Raw genomic sequence first — 22,816 nt, 5'->3', positions numbered from 1 at the left:
AGTTACTATGTCGATTTACTGCAAAAAGATTAAAGACGAGAATGTAGATTAAAAATGTAATGTAATTGAAAAACTGTAATGAAGACGTTTTATATTTATTGTAAAATAAATCAAACAAAGGGTTTATAAAATGTTTATTATATAGTCAAAAAAATAAGAAGACAAAATAATTTTGCCCTGATGTTTCTCTTCATCAGACTTCAGTAGGACACAAACACTCATTCTTGTTTTAAGATTATTTTATTGCTGATTCTTTTTCTGCATGTTAAATTGTTTTGTCTTCAAATTGTTTCACTTATTTATAGTTACTTATTGTTGAAATGTGCCTTAAAGCATCTTGACTTTTGCATTATAAATAAATAAATCAGTGATCACTGTATATGATTTTTTTGAACTCTTGACTTCGTCCACCATGTAGAAACACTGCCCTCTGCTGGCTGCAGCAGGTAACACACCATTTCCCACAATGCTGCTGCCGCACCAGCCCGGAAGTAGGACGTTTATTGACAATATGGCCGCGGAACTGGGCTTGGATTTGTAGAAAAATGTAATTTGACAGCGCATACCGGGGCTGCGATAATAACCCGTTTCCACTTCAGGAGTGTACGGAACAGATGCATTTGAATGAAGGGAGCCGCGGACCCACGGGACGGTGTCAGTGAGCTGAGGAAACGTCCAGAGTGTGAAACCCGTCATGTCGTTTTTCAAGAGGAAAGGTGAGGAAGGAAGCTCCCTGTAAAGGGGGTTTGCAAAGACAACGAACAGCTCGGAGAGTCCGGCAAGAGGAGAGACCGGACCCCCGATAAGAGGAAGATAAAGTGACCGCAGACAAATCCTCCTCTGTGGTGTCTGTGAGAAACAGATAGCCGCTTCATGAAGAAGTGTTAACATGGTTAGCCTAGCTGTGGCCTCTCTTTCCTCCCTCTCTTATCTAACCCCGTGTTAGCCTGTGAGGTTGGCAGAAAGCTGTCAACTTGTACCACTTTGACACATTAGTATTTGAATGAAAAGATGCGTGTTAGCGATGAAAACATCCCTTTTTTAGCTCAGTTTATCTGCGGAGCCATCACTGGGCTTACAGTGTGAAGCTGTGCTATGACACCTAGCTGTATGAGCATTTACAGAAAGCCTTAAAAAGTCACAAATATGGAAAGGTAATAATAGACAGTTGAGTTACTAGCTTCAATATAGGATATAATATGTTTACAGTTGTTTCATGAAAAGAAGTTTTAACTGCAGAGCTTCACACAACGTTACAGTGAATGAGCTGAGTGACATTAAGCATTGTTGATCATAAAGCACTAAATGACCAGGCTTCATTTCAGGATAAACCCCCAAAGCTTAAGCTAACAAGCAAAAGAATGGTTTAGGATAAGGAAATTGTTAATCAGCTTAATATTTGAATGTCCTTTAATCTATATAGAGCATCAAGTGGGTAGGTGGGGGCAGATACAGATACATACGGGTTCTATTGTGCTGCCCCACTGTAACAATCATTTTCTACTTTATATAATAATAAAAACAATAACTTTATTATGTTTGTATGATAAACCTAGCTCAGTGGTTACCCAAACTTATATATTTTCAATCCCTCACCTTTCACATGACGTATTTCGATATCAGATTGTTAACAGATTTTTTAGAATTTATCCCAAGTGGCTTATTACAGAGGAAGCAATTATATATGTTACTGTATCAAGAGACTTCCAAATGTTCAGGATGTAATTACCTTCATTGCTTTAAAGATATTTTTTTTAACTTGACTGAGGATGAACAACTTCCTTAGAATAACAACTTTGTCTTTCAGACAAATAAATATGTGTGAGGGATAAATATTTATATCTATATCTTTCTCTACAGATCCAACATAGATTTAAAGATATCGGCAGATATATCGGAATCAGATTTTTTTTCTCCCCCCATTATCTGTATTGGCCCCAAAAACCTTGTATCGGTCGGGCCCTAGTTCTAACTACTTCAGCAAATCTCATTGGCCAAGGCAGGGAACAACACAATGAAAAAAACTTCAGACATGAAACAACAACACCAAAAAGACAAAGAGAAAATACTAAATCAAATATAAACTTACTTATAAAACTTCTACAACTTACTACTGAAACTACTCGAAATACCTTAAACTGTGGTGAGTAAATAATCGACTACAATTCACAGAAACTTATTTTGAGGAACTGTTTTAATCACAGGTGTTTTTAACATATTAAAAAGAAAGTGTGCGTACAAATGAAGCTCCACATTCTCATGCTCTACTGTTCAAAGTTAGATTACTAGAAGTCTTTTCACAGAGTGTCCTTTGTAACAAGTGTTTTTCTTTGCTTTGATAAAAAGTAGACAAATGTTATGGGACACACTGAAGAGGACGTTACTGTGATGCAGAGTTTGCCTGATATCTTGTTTGTGTGTGTGTGTGTGTGTGTGTGTATATTCTGGGAATCGGCACAGTTACTCCTCCGTCATTAACTGGCCCAGGGTCGAGATTAGAGGTTTCTCCTCAGTGTGGTCAAAACAGCTGACACAGCAGATCTTTAAAATGAGGAAATATAAGAGAGAGTGCCGTTACAATGGTGAAAGGAAGCCAGGATGTTCCTCGTGTTGTGGCTGTATGCTTTTTGTAGTTGTATAATGGTTGACTTTTAGAGGCAAAGTTTTAACTGTGGTCTAGTAATGATTGAATAATGTTAAACTATTGTGAGCTTTTATTAATCTAATCCGCATGCCACTAGTAGACATAATCATCCAACTTCTTTAGGATGTCGCTCTGGGCGTCATTCGTTTTTTTTTGTGATTTTCTTTGATCATTTTTGTTCATTTGTCCTTCAGTTAAGTTGGTTTTGGCTCTTATCAGGCTCATACACCACCAGGACAGAATCCTCATGGCACACTGAGATAAAACACCATTTGAAAATCACAATACATGAATCACATGTTGTAGGTTTTTTTAAAAAGTTTTTTAAGTTGCTGTTTTGTCAGAAGGAAGTGGTTTCATATTCTCTGCCCATTAAGGTTAAATTGCCCAGTTAGGTTACTCCTCCAAAATACTGTTTATTTCTCTAAACAGAACATGTAACGCAGCAGCTCCGTATGGTCTGATACACATAACATATAGTTAAGGTAATGGTGTTTAGTTCAACAGCAGATGTTTTTATTTGATAGATTTTGAAAGTGTGACAGAAAGCCTATTAGTGCCAGACAACGCTGACTCCTAACACGTTTGTTAATTAACAGCTATGTCTCCCTCAGACTGAATCTCCTGTGCCTTTTGTCCCAGCCTCTCTGTCCACTTTGTTACAGCGGCGTCTTAAACGTGTTCTTAGCTTGATCACTTACTGCGGCAACAGCCTCGTCTGAAGACATGAATGTTGAGTCACTCTGCTGAGAGCTTGCTAACCATGTCTGCCTCTGAGCACTCATTCCACTGCAGGCTACATATTTAATCTTTTCATTTGACAGCTTCAGAGTGGCTGTCAAAAATCTTTCTTATAACTGCTGGCACCCACCCCGCCAGAGCTTATAGACCACCAAGGTCACAAATCTAAGAAGGACTAGTCCAGCATGAAGGCTCCCTCAGTCCTGTTCACTATGTATGTACTATGTAATGAGCAGGACTGAGGAGGGCTTTCATGTCAACACGGCGTCCCTTTTTATTTCCTCATTTGTGAGCGGCAGCAAAGAAAACAGACCTGCTGTAAATGATTTGTTAACGTCGCAATTCAGGGTTGAGTTTTGTAAATTAAAAATTTAAAAATGTAAATAAAGTCACTACAGTATGTTGTTATGTAATTAGTTGGTTCCAGTCTTTCCGGTGACACAGCGCCATGTCTTTACCTCACACCTTCAGTAGTCATGAATGTATGAAGGTTTCTGGACTCGCCCTGCATTGTGAATCAAACTGCTGTATGCTCCTCTAGTTACCACTCTGCTCTCTTCTTCCCTCCCTGCAGCCAAAAGCAAAGAACCCGAGAGAGGGACCGATGCTAAAGTCAACAGAGGTGAGTTTGTCACGGACCCGCTGATGTTATGAAAGTGTCACACATCTTTCTGAAATGTCATGAAAACAGAGAAGGCGTAGTAGTATCTTGTGATGCATTTGTTGATCCAAGGCAAGTTGAAAAAACATAATGATGGATGTCTTTGCGCCTGGGTGCTCTCAAAACTGATATTGACCTTTGAAAGGAAGTGATTGAAATAGCTTTCAAGTGGGCTCTTTTTTTTGTTTTGTTAAATCACGCTGGTAATGTTGTCACAAGGACCGACATTTTGACCTCAGGCTAATTAGATAAACACATACAGCTCAGAGTAAAACACAGAGCAGTCTGTCTGCTCATATATCTCACATCCCCTGAGGCCTCTGTGCACAAACTGTGAGCTCTTTCAAAAACCTGCACTATAAAGACCTTTTCAAGGAAGTCACTCTGATGTTATGCTTTCAGGCTGATATCAGTTTTTTTCTTCTTGCATAACACCCATTTTCTGTCATCCCTTCTCCGCCTGCAGCGCCGGCCAGTCCTAACTCTCCCTCACTCGGCCTGAGGAACCACCATGCAATTCAGGAAGCAGCCGGGCCCAGCCATGTGGCCATCAACGCCATCTCTGCCAACATGGACTCCTTCGCCCGCGGCCGCACCGCCATCCTCAAGAAGCAGCCGAGCCACATGGAGGCTGCACACTTTGGAGATCTCGGTAAGGAGCCTGCATTCATGTGTCCGTGTGTTGTTTTAAGTAAAAACAAACATTTAACCGCTTAGTTTCAGTGGACATCCCAAAACAGAACTAAACTATAAAATGTCAGAAAAGTTAAAAGAATAAAGTTCAAGATTATTTTCTTTAAATTCCTGTTATTTGTCCTGGATTTAGTTATAGTGAAACCGTGTTTTTGTTACAGCTTATAGAGCGAAGGAAACAAGAATTAGAGCAACAGAAACATTTGATCTGCTGATTATTTCCCCATTTATTTAAGTCCACAACATTTCATGAAAACTTAAAAAATGCTCTTTGAAACTAAAAAAGGTTTAAGGTGAAGCCTCTGCATTCCTTTTTTATGTAATTGTCACACAGAAACAGATATACTGTACGTGCATCCTATTCTAATCATGATTCATTAAAAGCAGCAAATCTGTCATTTATCAAGCTGAAGCCAGAAAATATTTTCAGTTGTATTCTTGAAAAATGTCTGAAGCAATAAAACGTCTATTCAAATTCAACCTCCCCAAAAAAGTTTGGACATTGTGAAGAATGCAAATTTAAAACCTAATGTGAAGATTTCCAAACATTGAAACCTCATGTTTACTTAAAAATACAAAGGCAACATATAAACAAATGATGACACAGAAATGTGTTGTTTTTTTAGAAATTGATAATCCCAGTTTAAATTTGATGCCAACAACATGTTTAAATGTTTGGGACAGTGGAAACAAAAGACTGGAAAAGTTATGAAATCCTTTAAAAAAAAACACCTGATGGAACATCTCCCAGTTAATAAAATTAACCTGCAACAGGTTAGTAACATGACCGGGAATAAAAAGAGCATCCCAGAGAGGCTGAGTCCATCTGAAGGCAAGATAAGGAGGGCTTCATCAATCCAACTTCATATCCAAAAATAGTTCTTTAACATAACATTTAAAAATTCAGATTCAGAGAATCTAAAGAAATCTTTGTGCGCAAGGGAGAAGGCAGAAACTTAATATTGGATGTGATGTTCTAAGGAGACATATCAATTTTACTGAAGCAGAATATTTCTATTGGAAAAAGGACAAATATGACTTTAAAGTATAAATATGTGACAGCATATTGGCACATGAAAAGCACAACACACAGACATAAGGGAAATGAGTAAGATATCATAACCATCATCATTTAGCCAATTCATACCAAATCTTATCTCAAGACACTTTAGAACATATTTGTTTTATATATTGTTCATAAAGACCCATCTTTTTAATTCATTTTTATTTTTAAAGGTATTTTTCGGCCATTTTTACCTTGATTGGATTGGACAGGGGAAGAGAGACAGAAAATGTTGGAGGAGAGAGTGGGGGATGACACGGCCGCTGTGGACTATAGCCTCTTTACATGGGGTGTGCGACGTAACCGTTTTGACTCCTCAAAAAGAGATGAAGGCCCAACATTAATCCATCATGAGCACAGCACTTGTAAACATTAAATATAAAGATATCGATATAAACTTTCTTGTGCAAGGCGGAAACACGCCTTCATTAATCCACTCTCAGGATATCATGCTTGTGTAGTTTTGACAAACATTCCTCAGCTCGTCTGCGTGACGCTGTCCTCACAGTCCGTCCTCTCCTACTGTCAATAAACAGCTCGCCTCTTTCTTTTTTTTTTTTATCAGCGCTGCTCTAAATTTAGATTCTGTTTACGTTCTATGCGTGCCATGTTATGAAGCAGTGATTTAAAAGAAGCAGTCTGGCACATGATGATGATGGCAGTGAATTGTAAGAGCCAGTTTTCCGGAGAATACCTGGTGTGAGTCACACGAAGGTGGAGGAACCTGTGCTGCAGCTCGGACAACAACATTTGAACGAGACTTGCCAGGCGGCGGCTGATTATAGCTGGGTCTGTGGTTTGCACATTAAGAAGAGAAAGGAAAGAAGTGAGGGAGGTGGATTCAAAGAGACAAAGTGCGTTAGTTTCAGTGACAGTTTGTTGGCGGCCATGACAGTTCAAACCTGAGCCAATGACTAGGAGGAGTTAAATACTGATTTCATCCGGTCAGAGGCCTGCATGAGCTGACTGGCAGCAGAAACCATCATCCTGAACGTGTTTTAATGTGATACACTTTTTCTTTTGATGGTGGTTGCAAGTATAAAGGAGATGTAGCACATGTAAGGGGCTAACAGACTTCACATACGCACTCCTTAAAAATATCTAGATCATTTCAGGATTCTCCTGTTCACATATGCTCCTCACAGCGGGAGACTAACCCTGACAGACGGGAGAGGGGGTGGGGGGTCTAGTATTGGACCGGAGCAACAGAGTCCGCTATACGATGCTATAATAAGAATATTTGCCTTCATATCGATGCTACTTTTAGTTAAACAGAATGACGACGTCAAAAAAAAAGAGCAGCAGTCACAGCATATGAACGTCACTTCCCCCTCCCATTGGCTCGAGCTAAATTTTACGGAGGCTATCCTGCTGCTGCGTTCTCACATCAGCTCACTTGTTGGACTTGTTGTGGAAAAAATACTAGGAGGCTGGCAGGAGAAACTCTGTGTGAAGTCAGAGTGAAGAATTCAGCTGTTTGTGTTCACACATACAGCTCCTCCTGTAAATATTTGCATTTGGAGTTTTTCAGGAGCCCTATTTGACTGACTCTGAAAAGATATGCTAATAAGATGGGCGCTTGTTGGTAAGCTGATTCAGACAGGTGCTGCTATGGTTGCTTTGATTTGAACTAAGTTGGCTTCCACTGTGTCATCTTAAAAAAAAAAAAATGTGAAGGTTGATGAGCACTGCAGAGTCAGTGACAACTTTGAAAGCTTTTTTTTGTTTTCAAAGGGCAAACATAACAGTATGAAGCGTCAGCCCCCCCCCCCCCCGCTTCAGTCTCTTTACAGCTGATGTGCTCTGATTCATTATCACAGCTCATGTTTGTTTATTTGTTTTCTTGTAATGCGAGTGTGTGTGTGTTTTAGTCCCCCAGGATGATGGATGTTCTTCAAACCTTTGTGTCATATGTGTCAAGCCCTTCAGGTGTCAGATTTTGTTTTCAAGCTTTCAGACGTGACCGGAGTTTGGTGACAGTCGATGGACAGAACTCACACAGCTGCTGTTGACGTGCGATTCTGAAAAGTTTTTTTTTTTTTCTGGGTTTAGTCGGTTGTGAAATTGCACAGTCTAAGGCCGCAGACAGAGAGCTGGAAATTCACAAGACTTCAAAACAGATTTCCGGGAGTTTAAATTCAGCTCACGGCGCAGCTCTCAGCCTGGACCAAATGATCTGTTCACATAGGAAAGCTGAACACTGAAAATCCACTTTTTATCTCTTACTTCATGTTGCAGCTGCCTTAAATATAATGTACATTTCATCATCCTGCTACACTGTAAATAATAAAATAGTACTACTCAGTCTGTTATTAAAGTCCCACTGTCTAATTCAGACTGAAGCAGGTACATCTTGTTGTTGCTATACTAATATTTATTCTTACAGGAAGTCTATGAAAGCATCACCTTGGTGTAACTGTACATCATCTCTACTAAAGACATCTGTTTCTAGAAATACAAGGATGAGAAGAGTAAACATTGTCTGTTGTGTTGAAGAGATTATTAAGACTTGACTCCACACAATAAGACTCAGTTGACGTCAGATGGCTTATGTTGATGAAAGTTTATACATCAGATGAATACTCGAGGAGACATGATTCAACATCACACTTCTGTACTCGTGTCTTGCTCAATCACATCTGCAGAACTTTTCGAAAGGCATCGCATATATCCTAAAAGACATTACCATTATCAAGGCCGTGTCACATTGACCCACCTAGACTAAACTGTGACGTCGATTACACTGGAGCAGACAATAAGTCTACCAAACATCCTTGCAGATATCAGGAAAAACAGTTGACACTCTCTAAGCTGTACTTGGTGTTCTAATAACAGCTGAACTCTGTCAGGTCTGACTGACACTAGAGAACAGTGAATAAACCTAATGATATCTGTACATTATAATCTAAATAACTACAGAAATTCCACCACATGTTGAATAGAGTCTGAGCAATATCATCTTTTTGTGGCACCTTTTTCTAAAGGCATCCAGATGGATGCTTCCTAAGATGAAATGACTTAATTATAGATTACATTATCATTTAATTTTTACTGCAAACCCAATTACTGGTACTGCAAATGCTCTTCTAACATGTGCTGCAGACAGTGGAGGAACATACAAAAAAAACCAAAAACATCTTGAATGAGAATTATTAACAGAACAGACCAACACAACCAAACACAGGAGAAAATAAAACAGTGAGCTTGCTGTATTGGCATGGACATATTTTCTTAGAAAGAAGGCTTGGGTGTGTGTGATTAGCTGTCCAGAATCAGAGTGTTTTGTGTGGATAGATAAGTCAGGAAGGAAAAAACAAGGAAGGCTAAAAGGAAAAATAGGGGAAGGAAAAAAACCTGTGAAGAGATGGGGAAGGTGGTTACTCTTTTAATGAATGAATTCATTAATTATGCTACTACTTGTATCGATTACGATAACATCAATGGTGGTTAAAATGATAAAACTGTAAAATGCTGATAGCGGTAATTAATGATAACGACAACCATACTGAGGCTGTTTGTAGAGTCAGGGGAAGTGATGCCCGGTCCACACACAGTGTGAGAATATTGTGTTAAACTGAAGAGTCTGAGCACTATCTGTTAAACAAACGACACGATGACACCTCTTTTAAAATCACCCCAGACATGGTTTCTACATTATTTGTCTTTAGGATCCTGATTTTGGTGCAGCTGTGGCTCAGTTGGTAGAGTCAGTCGTCTCTGTACAGGAAGGTTGGGGGTTCGATCCCCAGCTCCTGCAGCAACATGTCCGATGTGTCCTTAGGCAAAACAATTAACCCCAAATTGCTCATGCTGCTTCGTCAGCGGCATATGAATGTACTGAATCGAATGAATTACTTCTGATTGTCACTTTACATAGCAGCCTCTACCATCAGTGTGTGAATGTGTAGGTGTGACCTGTGGTGTAAAAGCTCTTTGAGTAGTCAGAAGACTAGAAAAGTGCAATACAAGCTCAGATACATTTACCATTTTTTGTTTTGTTGTTGTTGTCATTTCTAGGTCATTCCAGTGTGAACTATCAGCCCCAGGAGTCCCGCTCTCGGCTGTCAAAGACAGTGGACCATGTCCTTCGGGACAACGTGGCCATACCCCACTACCTACATTTCAGTGAACGACGGGGCGCCGACCACCTGGTCCGGTTCTGGTTGGAGGCGGAGAGATTCCGCTCCGTCAGCTGGTCTCGGGTCCGAGCGCACAGCCTGAACTCTGTCAAACAAAGCACGCTGGCTGAGCCTGTCCCGGCCTCCCCGGACAGCTCGGAGCTCCCAGGACTAAAAGAAACCACGTCTCACACCCTGTCCGGGGACAGCGGCAGTGAACGGCCCTCATTACAATCAGAGCAGCAGGACTCCTCCAGCAGAGACGCAGACCTGAGACCTGGCACCCCAAGAGCAGAAACCCCAAAAAGACAGGCCCCCTCCAGGACGGGGACGCCCTACAAGGTGCAGGCGAACAGCACCCTGAAAGAACTCTCTGACAAACTCATGAAGAGTGAGTAAACATCCCTTTTCTCTTTTCTATTGTGTCTAACCTCATAGGCTCCTGCTGCTAAATCCATTTAAAGTTCAGACAGTGTTTTTGGTTCCACTCATGGTCAGCACATTGCCTTATTCAATGGACTGGAAAATAATCATGAAAGGCCTTTTTTACGTTTAGACTGTTTAAACTTTTGAAAGTTTGAGAGCCTTGTGCCTTTAGATGGTGGAAATAAACTTCTTCTTTTTTTCCAACTATAGTTTTTTTTCACTCTACCCTTTCTGCTCCTAGATTTCTGTGCACCAAAAACATTTCTCACTAGTGACCTGAAACGATTTAGTCATAACAGCGACACAACGCCTCGCAGATCCCGCTGTAGCTCTGTTGTAGCTTCACACTGAATCAGAGTGGACTCTAACAGCTTTAAAGGATAGGTTTTCATTTGTATTGCATATCAATTAGTTATCTAGGTTTAGATAATCTACATTGAAGAGGTCAAAATGCTCCAGCAACACTTGTAGTAAGAACTTTATTAACAATTTCGGCTTTCGTTTCGGCTCCTGGCCATCATCAAGGTCTTAGATAATCTACTTTTCCACATGTTAATAAAGAGGCTTTATGAGCTGCTGTGTTTCTGCTTCTCGTAATGGTTGCAAAGGAGTAGCAGTGATGGAGGGATTACACTGTAAAAAAATGAAGTGGATAAAATCCACTGGCCTCTTTCCTTTCTCTTTTAAAGTAACACAAGGCTTTAGGAATCTAAGACAGATCAAAAAGTTCATCTTGATGCTGCTGTGAGGAAATTGAAAGGCCCTGACGCACCAAGGAGATCGTCGGCCGTCCCTCCTAGTTGGACCGTTGGTGAGCGGTCGTCGCCCCAGTTTTTGCGGTGTGTCCGGCTCCGTCCCTACCCGTCGGCCTTTTCTGGCCGATTCGACACGTTGAATCGTCGTCGGTGAGAGGAATCTCTCTGATTGGCTGTTCTGAGGTTTCATTTATCTCCAGCTCTCGATACAGGTTCGGGAAAGCCCCTTGAGCCTACCGCTGTACTATCCATGCTTTCACACATTAGTGCGGTTTCTCCTTATTTGTCTCCTCCGCCTCTTCTTTTCTTTTTCCACTAAAAGACCAAGGGCTGACAACGCCAGTTCCATTTTCAACTTTTTATCAGACAATATTCCCGATTAGAAGTTTCTATAATACGTGTGGTGTGCGACAGCGATGTGAAAATGGTCTTCTCAACAAACAAAATTTCCCCTAATTGGGGATCAATAAAGTTTATCTTATCTTATCTTCTCGTATCACAACAACGGATTACCGCCACCTGCTGGCATGGAGAGTTATTTCCTCTCACGCATGCGCAAAACGTACGTGGTGGTTGGCCGTCAGCTGCAGTCTTTGCGGTGTGTTTCAGTGCAACTTTTTGGCCAAGACAAAAGGCGACGTAAGGCGACGCCATAGTCGGCCTTCGCTGCCACTAGCTCTTTGCCGTCTGCCTGGTGTGTCAGGGCCTTAAGTTTTTATTGACGTGCAGACAAAGTGGTACCTCTTTTACCTCTCTTCACAGATTTGAACGAAACCCTCATGTCCTGTTTTCAAATGTATCACTCATGAAAACTCTTTGCCGTGGAGAAGTTTCTGCAGCATGCTGTTGATCACTTTGTCTAACGCCTATCCAACAGCAGCAGTTACAGCCATTAATAAAAACAAACAAATAGTCCCTCCTTATGCTGATAATAATGTTTGCTGAAGTAGCTCCCAAAGAGGCATCAGAATACATTTACTTGTTTCATAACCAACTGAAAACTCAGCATACAGAAGGAGCTGTAAGATGTCTTATTTGCATGACATTTGCTCTTTTGCTTTCAGAGAGTTTTGTTTTCTGAGTTTCAGTGGAGGGATACTCACATGAAGTAGAAATGTGTTTTTAAAAGGATGATAACTTTAGAAGATAAACATTTTGAATAGTCTAGATACTCAAACATACACTTAGCAATATCTTGTGATGACTGCTAGAATACATTTAAGCTTGAGATCAGGATGTTTGGCGATGTTTCTCTTTTTCACACTAAAAAATTAAAGCTTTTGGAGCAGATGACTTTGCAACCATTCGATTACAATGTACATTCAGGTGAGGTACTTCTCTTTAAAGAACATATTCCTTATCATTTTACAGGTTAAATGTGAGAGGATCATTTCCTTTTTAATAATAATAAAACATTTTATTTAAAGGCGCCTTTCAAAGCACTCAAGGTCAACTTACAAAGCAGAGAAAAAAACAACGAAGTAACAATACAACGATAAAATGAACATTAAAAAGACACATTTACAGGATGTATGAAATCATTGTGAAGAGGATTTGTGAGACAGGATGGGTAATGATCAGACAGAATTTGCCAGTTTACAAAGATGTGATTTAAAAATGGAGACAGAGTCAATATTACGGCTGTCTGGTGGGAGGGAGTTCCAGAGACGGGGGGGCAGAGCGGCTGAAGGCTCTGGACCCCCTGGTGGACAGGCGGGCGGCTGGTGCAGTGAGTTGAATAGAAGAAGAAGACCTGAGCGTGTCTCGTAGCAGCACATGATGATCCGCTCTGTTTCTGTGATTTTCAGGTATAGAGACAGACGCTGTCACCATCTTCACCAGGTACATCTCTCCAGACGCTGTAAGGCCGATCCCCATCACAGAGCAGATCAGAAACGACATTGTTGGTACGATACAGACACTTTTTAATTTTTTAAAATTTGATTTACTTTAGTTTCAGTCACACAAGTTGATTGATGACCTCGAGTGATGTTCCTGTTTTTCTCTCTGCAGCTAAGATCTGTGGAGAAGACGGCATGGTGGACCCAAACTGCTTTGTTATAGCACAGTCGGTGGTCTGCGGCATCTTGGAACAACAGTGAGTGTCGGACTATTCATTCTTTAAAGGAGTCAATCGTCACACATGGAAGCATCGCCATGCTCTGAATCTAAGATTAAAAGTGTAGCTTCGGTCCTTTGACATTTCATCACCTCAGCATCCTCAGCAGCAGCAGCAGCTGTGGTTACGTCCTGCTATTTCTTTGGTTTCAGGCACTTTACTGAATTCCTGCGGAGCCATCATTTCTGTAAATACCAGATTGAAGTGTTGACGAGTGGCTCTGTGTTCCTGGCTGACATCTTGTTCTGTGAGTCAGCTCTCTTCTATTTCTCTGAGGTGAGTGAGTTCAGCGGCTCCCAAAAACAACTACAATATTTACACTCCTTTTTTTTCTCCACTTTTTTACATTCATGTTATTAAAACAGTTTTATTCTCGACTCCTTGTTAAATACTTGTCCTCTCTTGCCACAGCCACAAAACAGACTCTTTAGTTCATTTGTTCTCAAGGGAAGTTCTGCTGTCAAAACAGCAATACTTACATTGCATGCATTATACTAGGTACCGAGCAGGATATACATTGTTCCATAGTGTTAGTATTTAGTATCAACTTTATTAACAAATTAGACCCACGCGTTTCATATGTTGCTCATATGTTGACACTTAGATGTTAAAACAGTTTCTTACATTATAAAAGATCCAGCTATTTGTAGAGACCCTATCTGAAATGGTCTAAAACATCTGCCTGGGAACCTTTGGGAAGTGAAAATAGAAATTGTGTATGAACCCTGACCCATCAATGCAACTCTAAAATGACAATTGGCTCCATTCACACAGAGAGCAGGGGTTGTCAGAGTAAACATTTAGCTGTAGATAATTATTTGTAAGGTTGTAGGCAGGACATACAGTAAATACTGATACACAGATATGACAAAAAAAACGTACAGCAGCTTTCAGTGAAACCCTCATGTTCTCTGTGTGTCCTCTCCTGCAGTACATGGAGAAGGAGGAGGCCATGAATGTTCTGCAGTTCTGGCTGGCTGCAGACAACTTCCAGAACCAGCTAGCGGCGAAAAAAGGCCAGTATGACGGTCAGGAGGCTCAAAATGATGCTATGATCCTCTATGACAAGTAAGTATTCACTTAGTGTCTCTGCTGTCTCCTTTTACTCCTAAACACCCAGTCACAATGGTAGAGTGGGAGTTGTATTTGATTGTTGGGAGTCACCATTGTGTTGTATCTTTAGCTGTATTTGGTTAAAGAACTAGAAATGGTATGTTGGTATATTCTAGTTATGTTATTACTGGTCTATAGTAATAGGACTTTAAGTGGCAGGTTGCTGAGGCTACACTGTTTCTTGTTGCATGTCCCAGGATAGTTTCAGCTCTCTTCATGCATAATAAAACATTCATAAATGCTACCTTTTTGCACAAAGTCCTGCCTCTCGACCTATTTCTGTAACATTCCCTCTTTAATGTTTTCCAGTTTCTCCTCCTCTGCTTTTTAAAACACTCCCAATTTAAGATACAGTGTCTTTAATCAAAGAAAGAATTAAAAGAAAGAATGTGCAGAATTTTTGATCCATTAGATGTCGCTCTTGAGAAATAGCATGAAGCCAAAACAAACTTCTGTTTGGCAACACTTCCGCTATTCTGAAGGCTCCGCTCTCCTCCAGCGACACACCTCTAACCCCTCTCCAATCACGTCCACACGAAGGAGTTATCAATTAGAACACACCACAATTAAGCACCATTAAGCACAGGCAGCAGACAAAATTGTCCTTTGCTCGAGCTACAATTGCCCGCGGCCTGCACTGTTGTGTGAGCAGGCTAATGTTAGCACACTTTGGTTAATTAAGACTTTGTTATTCTTCTTTTCTCTAGTTCTTGACTAAAACAGCTTTATATGCACGGCCATCCCGTCCATGTAAACATGATGTAAACATGGCTCAGACAACAGTACAGCTGGTAGACAGTCACGACTCAGAGGATATACAGGATTTCTGATGTATTTATGTGTAAAAAGTTGTACATTCTTCCTTTAACTGTGTATTGTGTTATAGTTTCATCAACCTATATGGGTTTGATTAGAATCTTCATATAGGTGATTTCATCTGAGCTGAGTTTTCTTCTTTTTGTTTTCTATTTAATTTCCAGGTATTTTTCACTCCAGGCCACAAACCCTCTGGGCTTTGGCGACTCTGTACGGATGGAGATAGAGTCGAATATCTGCAGAGAGGGAGGGCCGCTGCCTGACTGTTTCACCACTCCACTTAGACAGGCCTGGACCACCATGGAGAAGGTCAGGCTTTCTCAAAAGGGTCCCTCTTTTTAAAAATGGCTCTTCTCTTGTGTCCTTTCACTATGTAGGGAAATACACTTTAATTCTCTTGGATTGGTCATAAGATTTAGTGTTAAAAGTCACAAAAATGATCCTAATACACCCTTTGCATCATTGGTTTCTTTGATTTAATGAATGAAAGCTGAACACTGTTGGTAATAAATAAAGGTCAGTGATAAACCTGTGTAACATGTGTCCAGAAGAATGTCTCTGGGCTAATTATGTTCTAACAGAGTTCACTGTTCTTTGCATCTGCTTCAGGTCTACATGCCCGGCTTCCTGTCTAGCAACCTTTACTACAAATACCTGAGTGACCTCATCAACTCTGTGCGGGCGGACGAGTTTGTGAATGTCAACACTCAGGGTCAGGGCGGGCAGGCGGACAATGACCGATCAAGTTCAAATGCCAGCGAGGTCTCTCAGACTCAGGTGAAACCCCCCCCCCCCCCCTCCTCAAACTTTAACCCTCATGTTCTGCTCCTGTGGCTGTGCTCCTCTGCCTGCTGACATTTAGAGCTGCTCCATCTCACTGCACAGAGAATAAAGATACTTCTGATAATGCCAAAGGTTGTGATCAAGCCTGTGGTGTAGTTGCCTGTAAGGAAAAAACAAAAGAATCATTATCTGCAATGCTGCCAAAACGTTTTGTTCATGGTATGTCCTCTACAGCTAGGGGCCAAAAAGGCAGCGATCAAGATCCTGAAAAACTTCGACGAGGCAATCACAGTGGACGTCGCCAGCTTGGACCCCGAGTCCTTGTACCAGCGGCCGTACGCTGGGTGAGTCTTTTCTATGTGATGTTCCTGTAATGCGTCAACAAACTGCTATGATCAGCGAATGTAGTCCCCCGAGATCATTCAGCAAAATAACAAAAAAACCTGTCTCTGCCTCAGAAAATGACAAACACAGGATGTGATTTCTATTTGACTTACGACTAAATTAGACTTTAAAGCAGCTTCATTTGTGTTTTAAATCAGCTCAGTTTGTACATGTATTCTGTCATCTTATTTATCCTCTGTTGTTTTCTTTGTTCTTTTATGCTCGTGTCCTTTTTTGATTTCTTTGATTTGCTGATGTTCATATGTCTCTTCTGTTTACATTGACTCCAGCATAAAGTATTTTAATGAGCAGGCTTTTAAATTTTTTTACAAAAATAACTCAGTGTAACGCTGTTATTGAAAGACCGAGCTGTTGTCTGTCACATTTGTTTAATTCATACTTATTAATTGGATACAAAGGCATACACAGCGGTGTGGTTTGATTGTTGCATGCGTGCCTGAAGCTCTGTTAGGTCCCACTGTCTCCGTCTGCTGTCTTTATCCTCTCCTCTTTCTGCTCAGAAGGATGACTTTCGGGAAGGTGAATGAGATGGGTCAGTTCATCAGGGAAGCGGAGCCGGAGCCAGACGTCAAGAAATCCAAAGGCACGATACACTCACACCTCTCTCTCTTTAACCTGTTTAGCTCTCTCTGTCTCTTTGTCTCCTTTTCAGACTCTGGCCTCTCTCGGCCATATTTGATCTCATTCCTCCTTTCTGCAGGGAAATCTTCTGTGTCCATAAATATAAAACCTCAGCCAGTGGCTTCTCCCTTTCTCCTCGCAGCCTTTTGAAATATTAAATAATGTTACCCTCTCGAGGGAAAAAACAGCCTCCACTACTCTTTAGATGAAACAATGAATAACATCTGTATTTATCACCTCAAGCAGGGCGTCCTCTTTTGTTAGAATGAAGTACGAGCCAGTTTTGCTACAGAATAAGTAGTCTAACTGTCAGCTTTAAATCTGCTAACTGCCTCCTGATTAAGAATCATTCACATCTCAGTAGTGTCCAATAAGGCACTAAATGCTCACATTTTTCAGGATTAACTCAACCTGAGAAAGTCACATTAGTCGGCAGTTTATTTGCTCCCATAGTTCAATATTTGTGCTCACTGGTGCAGCCCCTTAGTCTCACTCAGCCCTCTCTCTCTTCTCCTCCCGTTTAGGTTCCATGTTTTCTCTCGCCATGAAGAAATGGGTCCAAGGAAACTCAGACGAGGTGAGGTCACTCTATGTTAAAAATATCCATAAATGATTCAGTGCGGTGAGACACACAGCTCGGCTCTCAGTGGCATGTGTTCACATGCGCCCTGTGACATCAGCCCATGTTGTGTGAATTATTAAAGAGTCCATTTCGGGGCTGCGGTGAGTTAGGGTTAATGTTTGTGCTGTGACTCTCGTCATGAAGGCTCAGGAGGAGATGGCGTGGCAGATTGCAAAGATGATCGTCAACGACGTCGTCCAGCAGTCCAACCACGACAGCCCCGCCAAGTCCACCAAGGTACCAGAGCCTCACTGTCTTACCTGTGCTGCTGTGTGCAGGGAACCCAGACACATCATTTGAACATCACTTGCTCTGGTTTTTGTACTCTGGAGTTTGTTTGACAGCTGTGATCAATCTTGAAGATTTATGAATCAGCTAATAACAACATGTGCGACTGAGTGAAGCCAGAGACCACTAAGATACCTTGGATATGTTAAACTTGCTCTGTAGAACAGGCCTCAATTCTCCTTCAATTGTTTTATTTTCTTTTTCTGCAGTTATGACCCCCTGAGGAACCAAAGGATCGTCACTCCATGCAGCCGCTGGCCGAGCCAGTGACAAACTGTTCACAGGGTTCACCCTACAATGAACTGCAGAATGAACAAGGCTTTTTATCACCATCCCAACCCCCCCCCCCCGTGTGTGTGTGTGTGTGTGTGTGTGTGTGTGTGTGTGTGTGTGTGTGTGTGTGTGTGTGTGTGTGTGTGTGTGTGTGTGTGTGTGTGTGTGTGTGTGTGTGTGTGTGTGTGTGTGTGTGTGTGTGTGTGTGTGTGTGTGTGTGTGTGTGTGTGTGTGTGTGTGTGTGTGTGTGTGTGTGTGTGTGTGTGTGTGTGTGTGTGTGTGTGTGTGTGTGTGTGTGTGTGTGTGTGTGTGTGTGTGTGTGTGTGTGTGTGTGTGTGTGTGTGTGTGTGTGTGTCAGATGAATGATTGTTCACACATTGGATACTAGGAAAGATGAAGCAAACCATTCATCCATTCTTCCAATCCTCCAACTCCACAACACTATTAAAGTACAGGTGTTTTGAAAAAAAATTAAGCATTGCTTAGCGCTTGAATCCGACTGGAGGAAGTCACTCCTGGTGAAGGAAGCACTCGACTTCATGTTACAGGAAGCAGCACGTCTGTCAGGACCGTCACCGCATCGCTCCAGCCATTCTGCCTGAACCATTTGATTCTTATGTCGGACCTATGGAGGGTGTGACAAGAGCCGAGTAACCCTGACTCTGTCATGGCACATCTCCCCACACCTTTTAAAACCATTCCTTGTTTTTAGATGAAGTCCTCTCTTTAAGGTCAGCCGCTTTAGGCCTCGCAGATGTACAGTTTTTGCAAACACTCTCCTCAGCCTGCCTGGAGTAGTTCAGTCTTCTGCTCGCTAACGTGTGCGCTACTACCTTGAACGTTATATGTACTGTAGAAAGCTGGACGTGGGACAATGACACAGAAGAAGAGCTGATTCGGTTTGGGTCTGGCTGACCTCCTCCATGACCTCCGGGCACCTTAACAGTGCATAGAAGAAGAAAAACTCCCTTAAAGAACTTAAGTGCTCCACTTGTGTTGCAAAACTCCAGACTCCATGTCGTAAATGTTCTATATATACAGTATATATATGTAGATTTCTGGTTTACCCCATATATTAATGTTCGTCCTTTTTTATGGTGATCGCTGTTTTAAAAGAAGAAAATGCATCACTGAAACAAATGTCAGTGAGGAGCTGACTGTTCAACTGGAAAGAGAGCTCAGTGAAATAAATCTTTTTTTAATTTTGTTTTGAGCCTTACCATGATGTGGAAATAAAACCAGAAAAGACTCTTGGTACTATGTACCACTAATGTTTTCTGACATGTATGTGTACTTAATCTATAATATATTTAAATTGTGTTTGATTTAAATACATATATTATAAAATCTTTTTTTTTCTCTCTTCTTTTTTGTTCGCTTACATTTTACCTGCTTTTTTGCGTTCCACTTCAGACTGAAAAAATGTCCTATTGAACAGGTGGGTCAACTTTTAAAAACTTTTAATCCTTTAATATATCAGCTCAAACGAGGGGAAAGTGACAAGCTTATAGTGGCAACTGCATTTTTTTCGGTGGAACATTTTCACCTCTGACCAGCAGAGGGCGATGTTGACTGACTACGTTGGGGTGAAAACTTCAAAATTGATGACACAGACTGTTTATTGGTGTCGTCAGTAGTGTCTCATTTTTTCTGTGAATAGTTGCTGTTTTGTCATTTGTAAAGGTCCAAATCCACAACGTGTAAAATACAGATCAAACCAAAGTGTTCAAGAGTCACCTCTAACACGATATTAAGCATTTAAAATGATGCATTTTCTCTTGAAGTGTTAAAGGTTTGTCAGAACAGAAGACAATAAGTATTATAATGCAATCACGCTCTAATGAGCTGTGTTGATGTGCAGTTTTGCTTCATAAAGTTTCTCCTGTGATTGCAAGCGCGAGGCTACCTGCACGTGCGGAGGCAACGCCCACCTCAGTATAGACTGACAATCACTGTCCTGACCTCTGATTGGCTGACACACTTAATTGACGCAGAACAACAAACAATTACTCCCAACAGTAATCTGGTTTACTAAAAAATGAATGATTTCACATGATGCATTTAGTACAAAGGCATGTCTCGCTGTCTTCGTGGATGCAGTAATGCACAAAACAAAGTGCATTCTGTAGGAGTAGACTCCCCCGCTTTCATCAAGTTACAAAAAATGATGCGCGACACCGGAAAAGTCTATTTTTTATTTTAAATTAAAACTACTCTTTTGTGAATGTTCCAACCACAAACGTGAGCAACCTTTTCTGACAACACTTAGTCTGACTGTTTCATTGCCCAAATTACATATCCTTTAAAAAAAAGTTCCACTTATTGGACTTTCTGATGTTGAGACACAAGGACCTGATAGAATTAGACACGACAACAAATATAACTACAACCTAATCAAAAGACGGGAACAGATAAGGGTCATAACTTTTCATGTTGTATGTCCATCTCTCTGGTAGGGTATGAATGAGACATATGGTCTTACAGGGACATTTTAACATTAAGGTTATAGAATAAATATTATTTTAAAGGCTATGGGAAATTCCAATTTAGTTTTTACATGTCCATGCATGTGTGGGACTCAACAAAACACGAACAAAATAAGATCTAATTCAAAAATTGAGTTCTTAGTAGGGGAACAGCTCCACAAATAATAGGCCTATAGGCTACTTAGTGATTTTAGACTAAGAAGAGCTCTTAGAGAACAACAGAAGACGCTTTATGACAAGTTAAGAGTGAATAAATATTCCTCATATCGATAAAAAAAAGACCAACAAAAGACTGTGGTGCCCCTCAAGTTTGAATTATTCAAATGTATTTCTGGCCGCACCTCTTTGCTTTCATTTTGAAAATCCTATCCGGAAGTGGTTACGTTAACCTTTGCGGGCTTGACGTGGTCCACACGAGCACTCTCTTTGAAAGCGCAAAGTGCGCCGTGGTCCATGTTGAGGCAGAGCAAGTGCCTGGAGAGGAGCGGAGGAGTGCGGCGGCTGTGGGACATGTTTGTGTGTTTGTTTGTGTTTGTGACTCAAACTGCTCTCGCGCTGGCATGACCGCTGCGCACACAGGTTTGGGTGTGACAAACATCTTGCACGTGCGCGCGTGGGTCAGACTGAGCGGATGACTTGACTTTATGATAGGCAATCCCAACACTCCTCCTGCTGATGTGGTTTGGACGTTTTCTTTCTGATTTCTCTACGCAGACCAGATGTTTTGGACACATTCGCACTGCGGATGTCCAGTCTTTTTTTTTTTTTTTGCGGATGTAGTGCTGATGAGGGTCTAAAGTTGAACTCTTCCTCCTGAAGGTGTGAGCTCCAAATGCATTCGCTCCTGGGCCGGGAGAAGAAAGAAGAAGAAGCCCGGTTTGGGATTGATCTGGGTCTGTCTCCGGGCTTTGCGCCCCACGCTTCCACCATGTTCAGCTGTGTGGGCTGCTTCTGGGTGCTCCTCTCCTCCGCGCTGGTCGCCGTCTGCAGCTTCAGCTTCATCTCCCCTGCCTGGATTGTTAAGGACCAGTTAAGGACCAGTCACCATCACCACCATCACAGCAGCAGCAACAACAAGGACTCCGTCAGCTTCGGACTTCTGTGGCACTGCTCGGAGACTATGGATCACATGTACCGCTGCTACACATTCGGGGGTCTGGGCAAATTCGCAGAGATCCCCTCCAGCTCTTGGCAGGTAGAGTTACACCCCACACACACACACACACACACCCACACACACCCATACCCATGTCCGCCACATGTGGGTGGATGTCTGTGGAGCATGTGGGGCATCAAGTGGGAAGGACAGGGCATTGTGGGAGCCAGGAAAGAGGTGGTAGGTTAGTAAGCTTCTAGATGAAAAAAGAATAAATCTGAGCAAATCATCCAGCAGATTGAATTACTGCTCTTAATCAAGGAAATTACACCTGATTTGAGACATTTAATCAAGAAAGTTGATTATGCACCCAATTAGCCTACTATTAATGTATAATTTAGATTATAACATAAAATAGGAGTTCAAATGACTTTTGTGATGTTACCTCCATCAGTTTTTATCCCATGTCTCAACAGAAGTTCATTTGATCTCTCTGATATTTTTGGAAATTCTGGTGGCAGATGACAAAAGACGTTGTTGTGGAAGATACTTTAAAAGTAAAGCTTCTCAGACTCGGACTTCCTTTATTCTGGAAGATGTTGAATTTCAAACTTCTAAAGAGGAGAATCTTATAGTGCTTAAGAAGTTGTTTAAACTACTTAAAAGAACATTACATTGACAGTGTTCATTTTATTGATTTTCTTTGTTGCCAACAGATGTTTGTAGTTTCTGTATTTTTTACCAAATAAACGTTGGAAAAAAGTTATTTTTTCTACTTGACTCAGGATGTAATTGTAGCTGAAAGCATTGTGTAATGTGATTACACTGAAAGTTGAATTACATGTAGTTTGCTACTCCCCATCAGCACCCCCCAAACAGTGACACCTCTGATGAAACTTTTACTTACTTAGCCTCACACACCAAACTAAAGGTGTGACAGCAAATTGAATGATATACTGTTGCTCTGACGCTCCCCTCGGGTCTGTTTCCCCAAAACACATTTAAGATGATGTAGTGCATTTCAGCCAGAACAAATGATGCATTGATCTTTTTGGGTGTTGTCATACAGAGTGACATCTGTAGCACAGCAGGG

General features: G+C 41.3%; 2 protein-coding genes across 4 annotated transcripts in view; both read left to right on the top strand.

Moving 5' to 3' along the window:
- Positions 1 to 519: 519 nt before the first annotated feature.
- Positions 520 to 18,271, top strand: akap10 (A kinase (PRKA) anchor protein 10). 3 transcript variants are annotated; one of them, XM_061055700.1, is made up of 15 exons: positions 520 to 716; positions 3,960 to 4,007; positions 4,513 to 4,698; positions 9,820 to 10,311; positions 12,910 to 13,008; positions 13,115 to 13,199; positions 13,373 to 13,496; positions 14,152 to 14,288; positions 15,314 to 15,458; positions 15,759 to 15,926; positions 16,167 to 16,276; positions 16,841 to 16,920; positions 17,483 to 17,535; positions 17,725 to 17,833; positions 18,093 to 18,271. In XM_061055700.1, coding segments are annotated over exons 1-15 (1,860 nt in total). In that variant the 5' UTR covers positions 520 to 694; the 3' UTR covers positions 18,095 to 18,271. The 3 variants fall into 3 exon arrangements, with proteins under 3 accessions (XP_060911683.1, XP_060911684.1, XP_060911682.1); XM_061055701.1 differs by having other exon boundaries at positions 523 to 716; positions 16,838 to 16,920; positions 17,725 to 17,817; positions 18,078 to 18,269; XM_061055699.1 differs by having other exon boundaries at positions 523 to 716; positions 16,838 to 16,920; positions 18,093 to 18,268.
- Positions 18,272 to 21,099: 2,828 nt separating this feature from the next.
- Positions 21,100 to 22,816, top strand: part of LOC132988357 (LHFPL tetraspan subfamily member 7 protein) — a 123,792-nt gene continuing 122,075 nt past the window's right edge. Inside the window, exon 1 of the mRNA XM_061055711.1 lies at positions 21,100 to 21,822. Coding sequence (XP_060911694.1) covers positions 21,460 to 21,822 — 363 coding nt within the window. The 5' untranslated portion in view covers positions 21,100 to 21,459. The remainder of the gene's footprint in view (positions 21,823 to 22,816) is intronic.

Source organism: Labrus mixtus, chromosome 14 (genome assembly GCF_963584025.1).
Source record: "Labrus mixtus chromosome 14, fLabMix1.1, whole genome shotgun sequence".
Lineage (NCBI taxonomy): Eukaryota > Metazoa > Chordata > Actinopteri > Labriformes > Labridae > Labrus > Labrus mixtus.
The sequence above is the reverse complement of the archived record's forward strand: the minus strand, read 5'-3'. Positions and strand labels throughout refer to the sequence as shown.

Bases quoted from the DNA above. Each gene is read 5' to 3' on its own strand.
- akap10 (XM_061055699.1), top strand. From the start codon at position 695: ATGTCGTTTTTCAAGAGGAAAG. The intron at 16,277-16,837 runs GTGAGTCTTTTC...CTTTCTGCTCAG, and splicing joins TACCAGCGGCCGTACGCTGG to AAGGATGACTTTCGGGAAGG. The intron at 17,536-17,724 runs GTGAGGTCACTC...CTCGTCATGAAG, and splicing joins TCCAAGGAAACTCAGACGAG to GCTCAGGAGGAGATGGCGTG.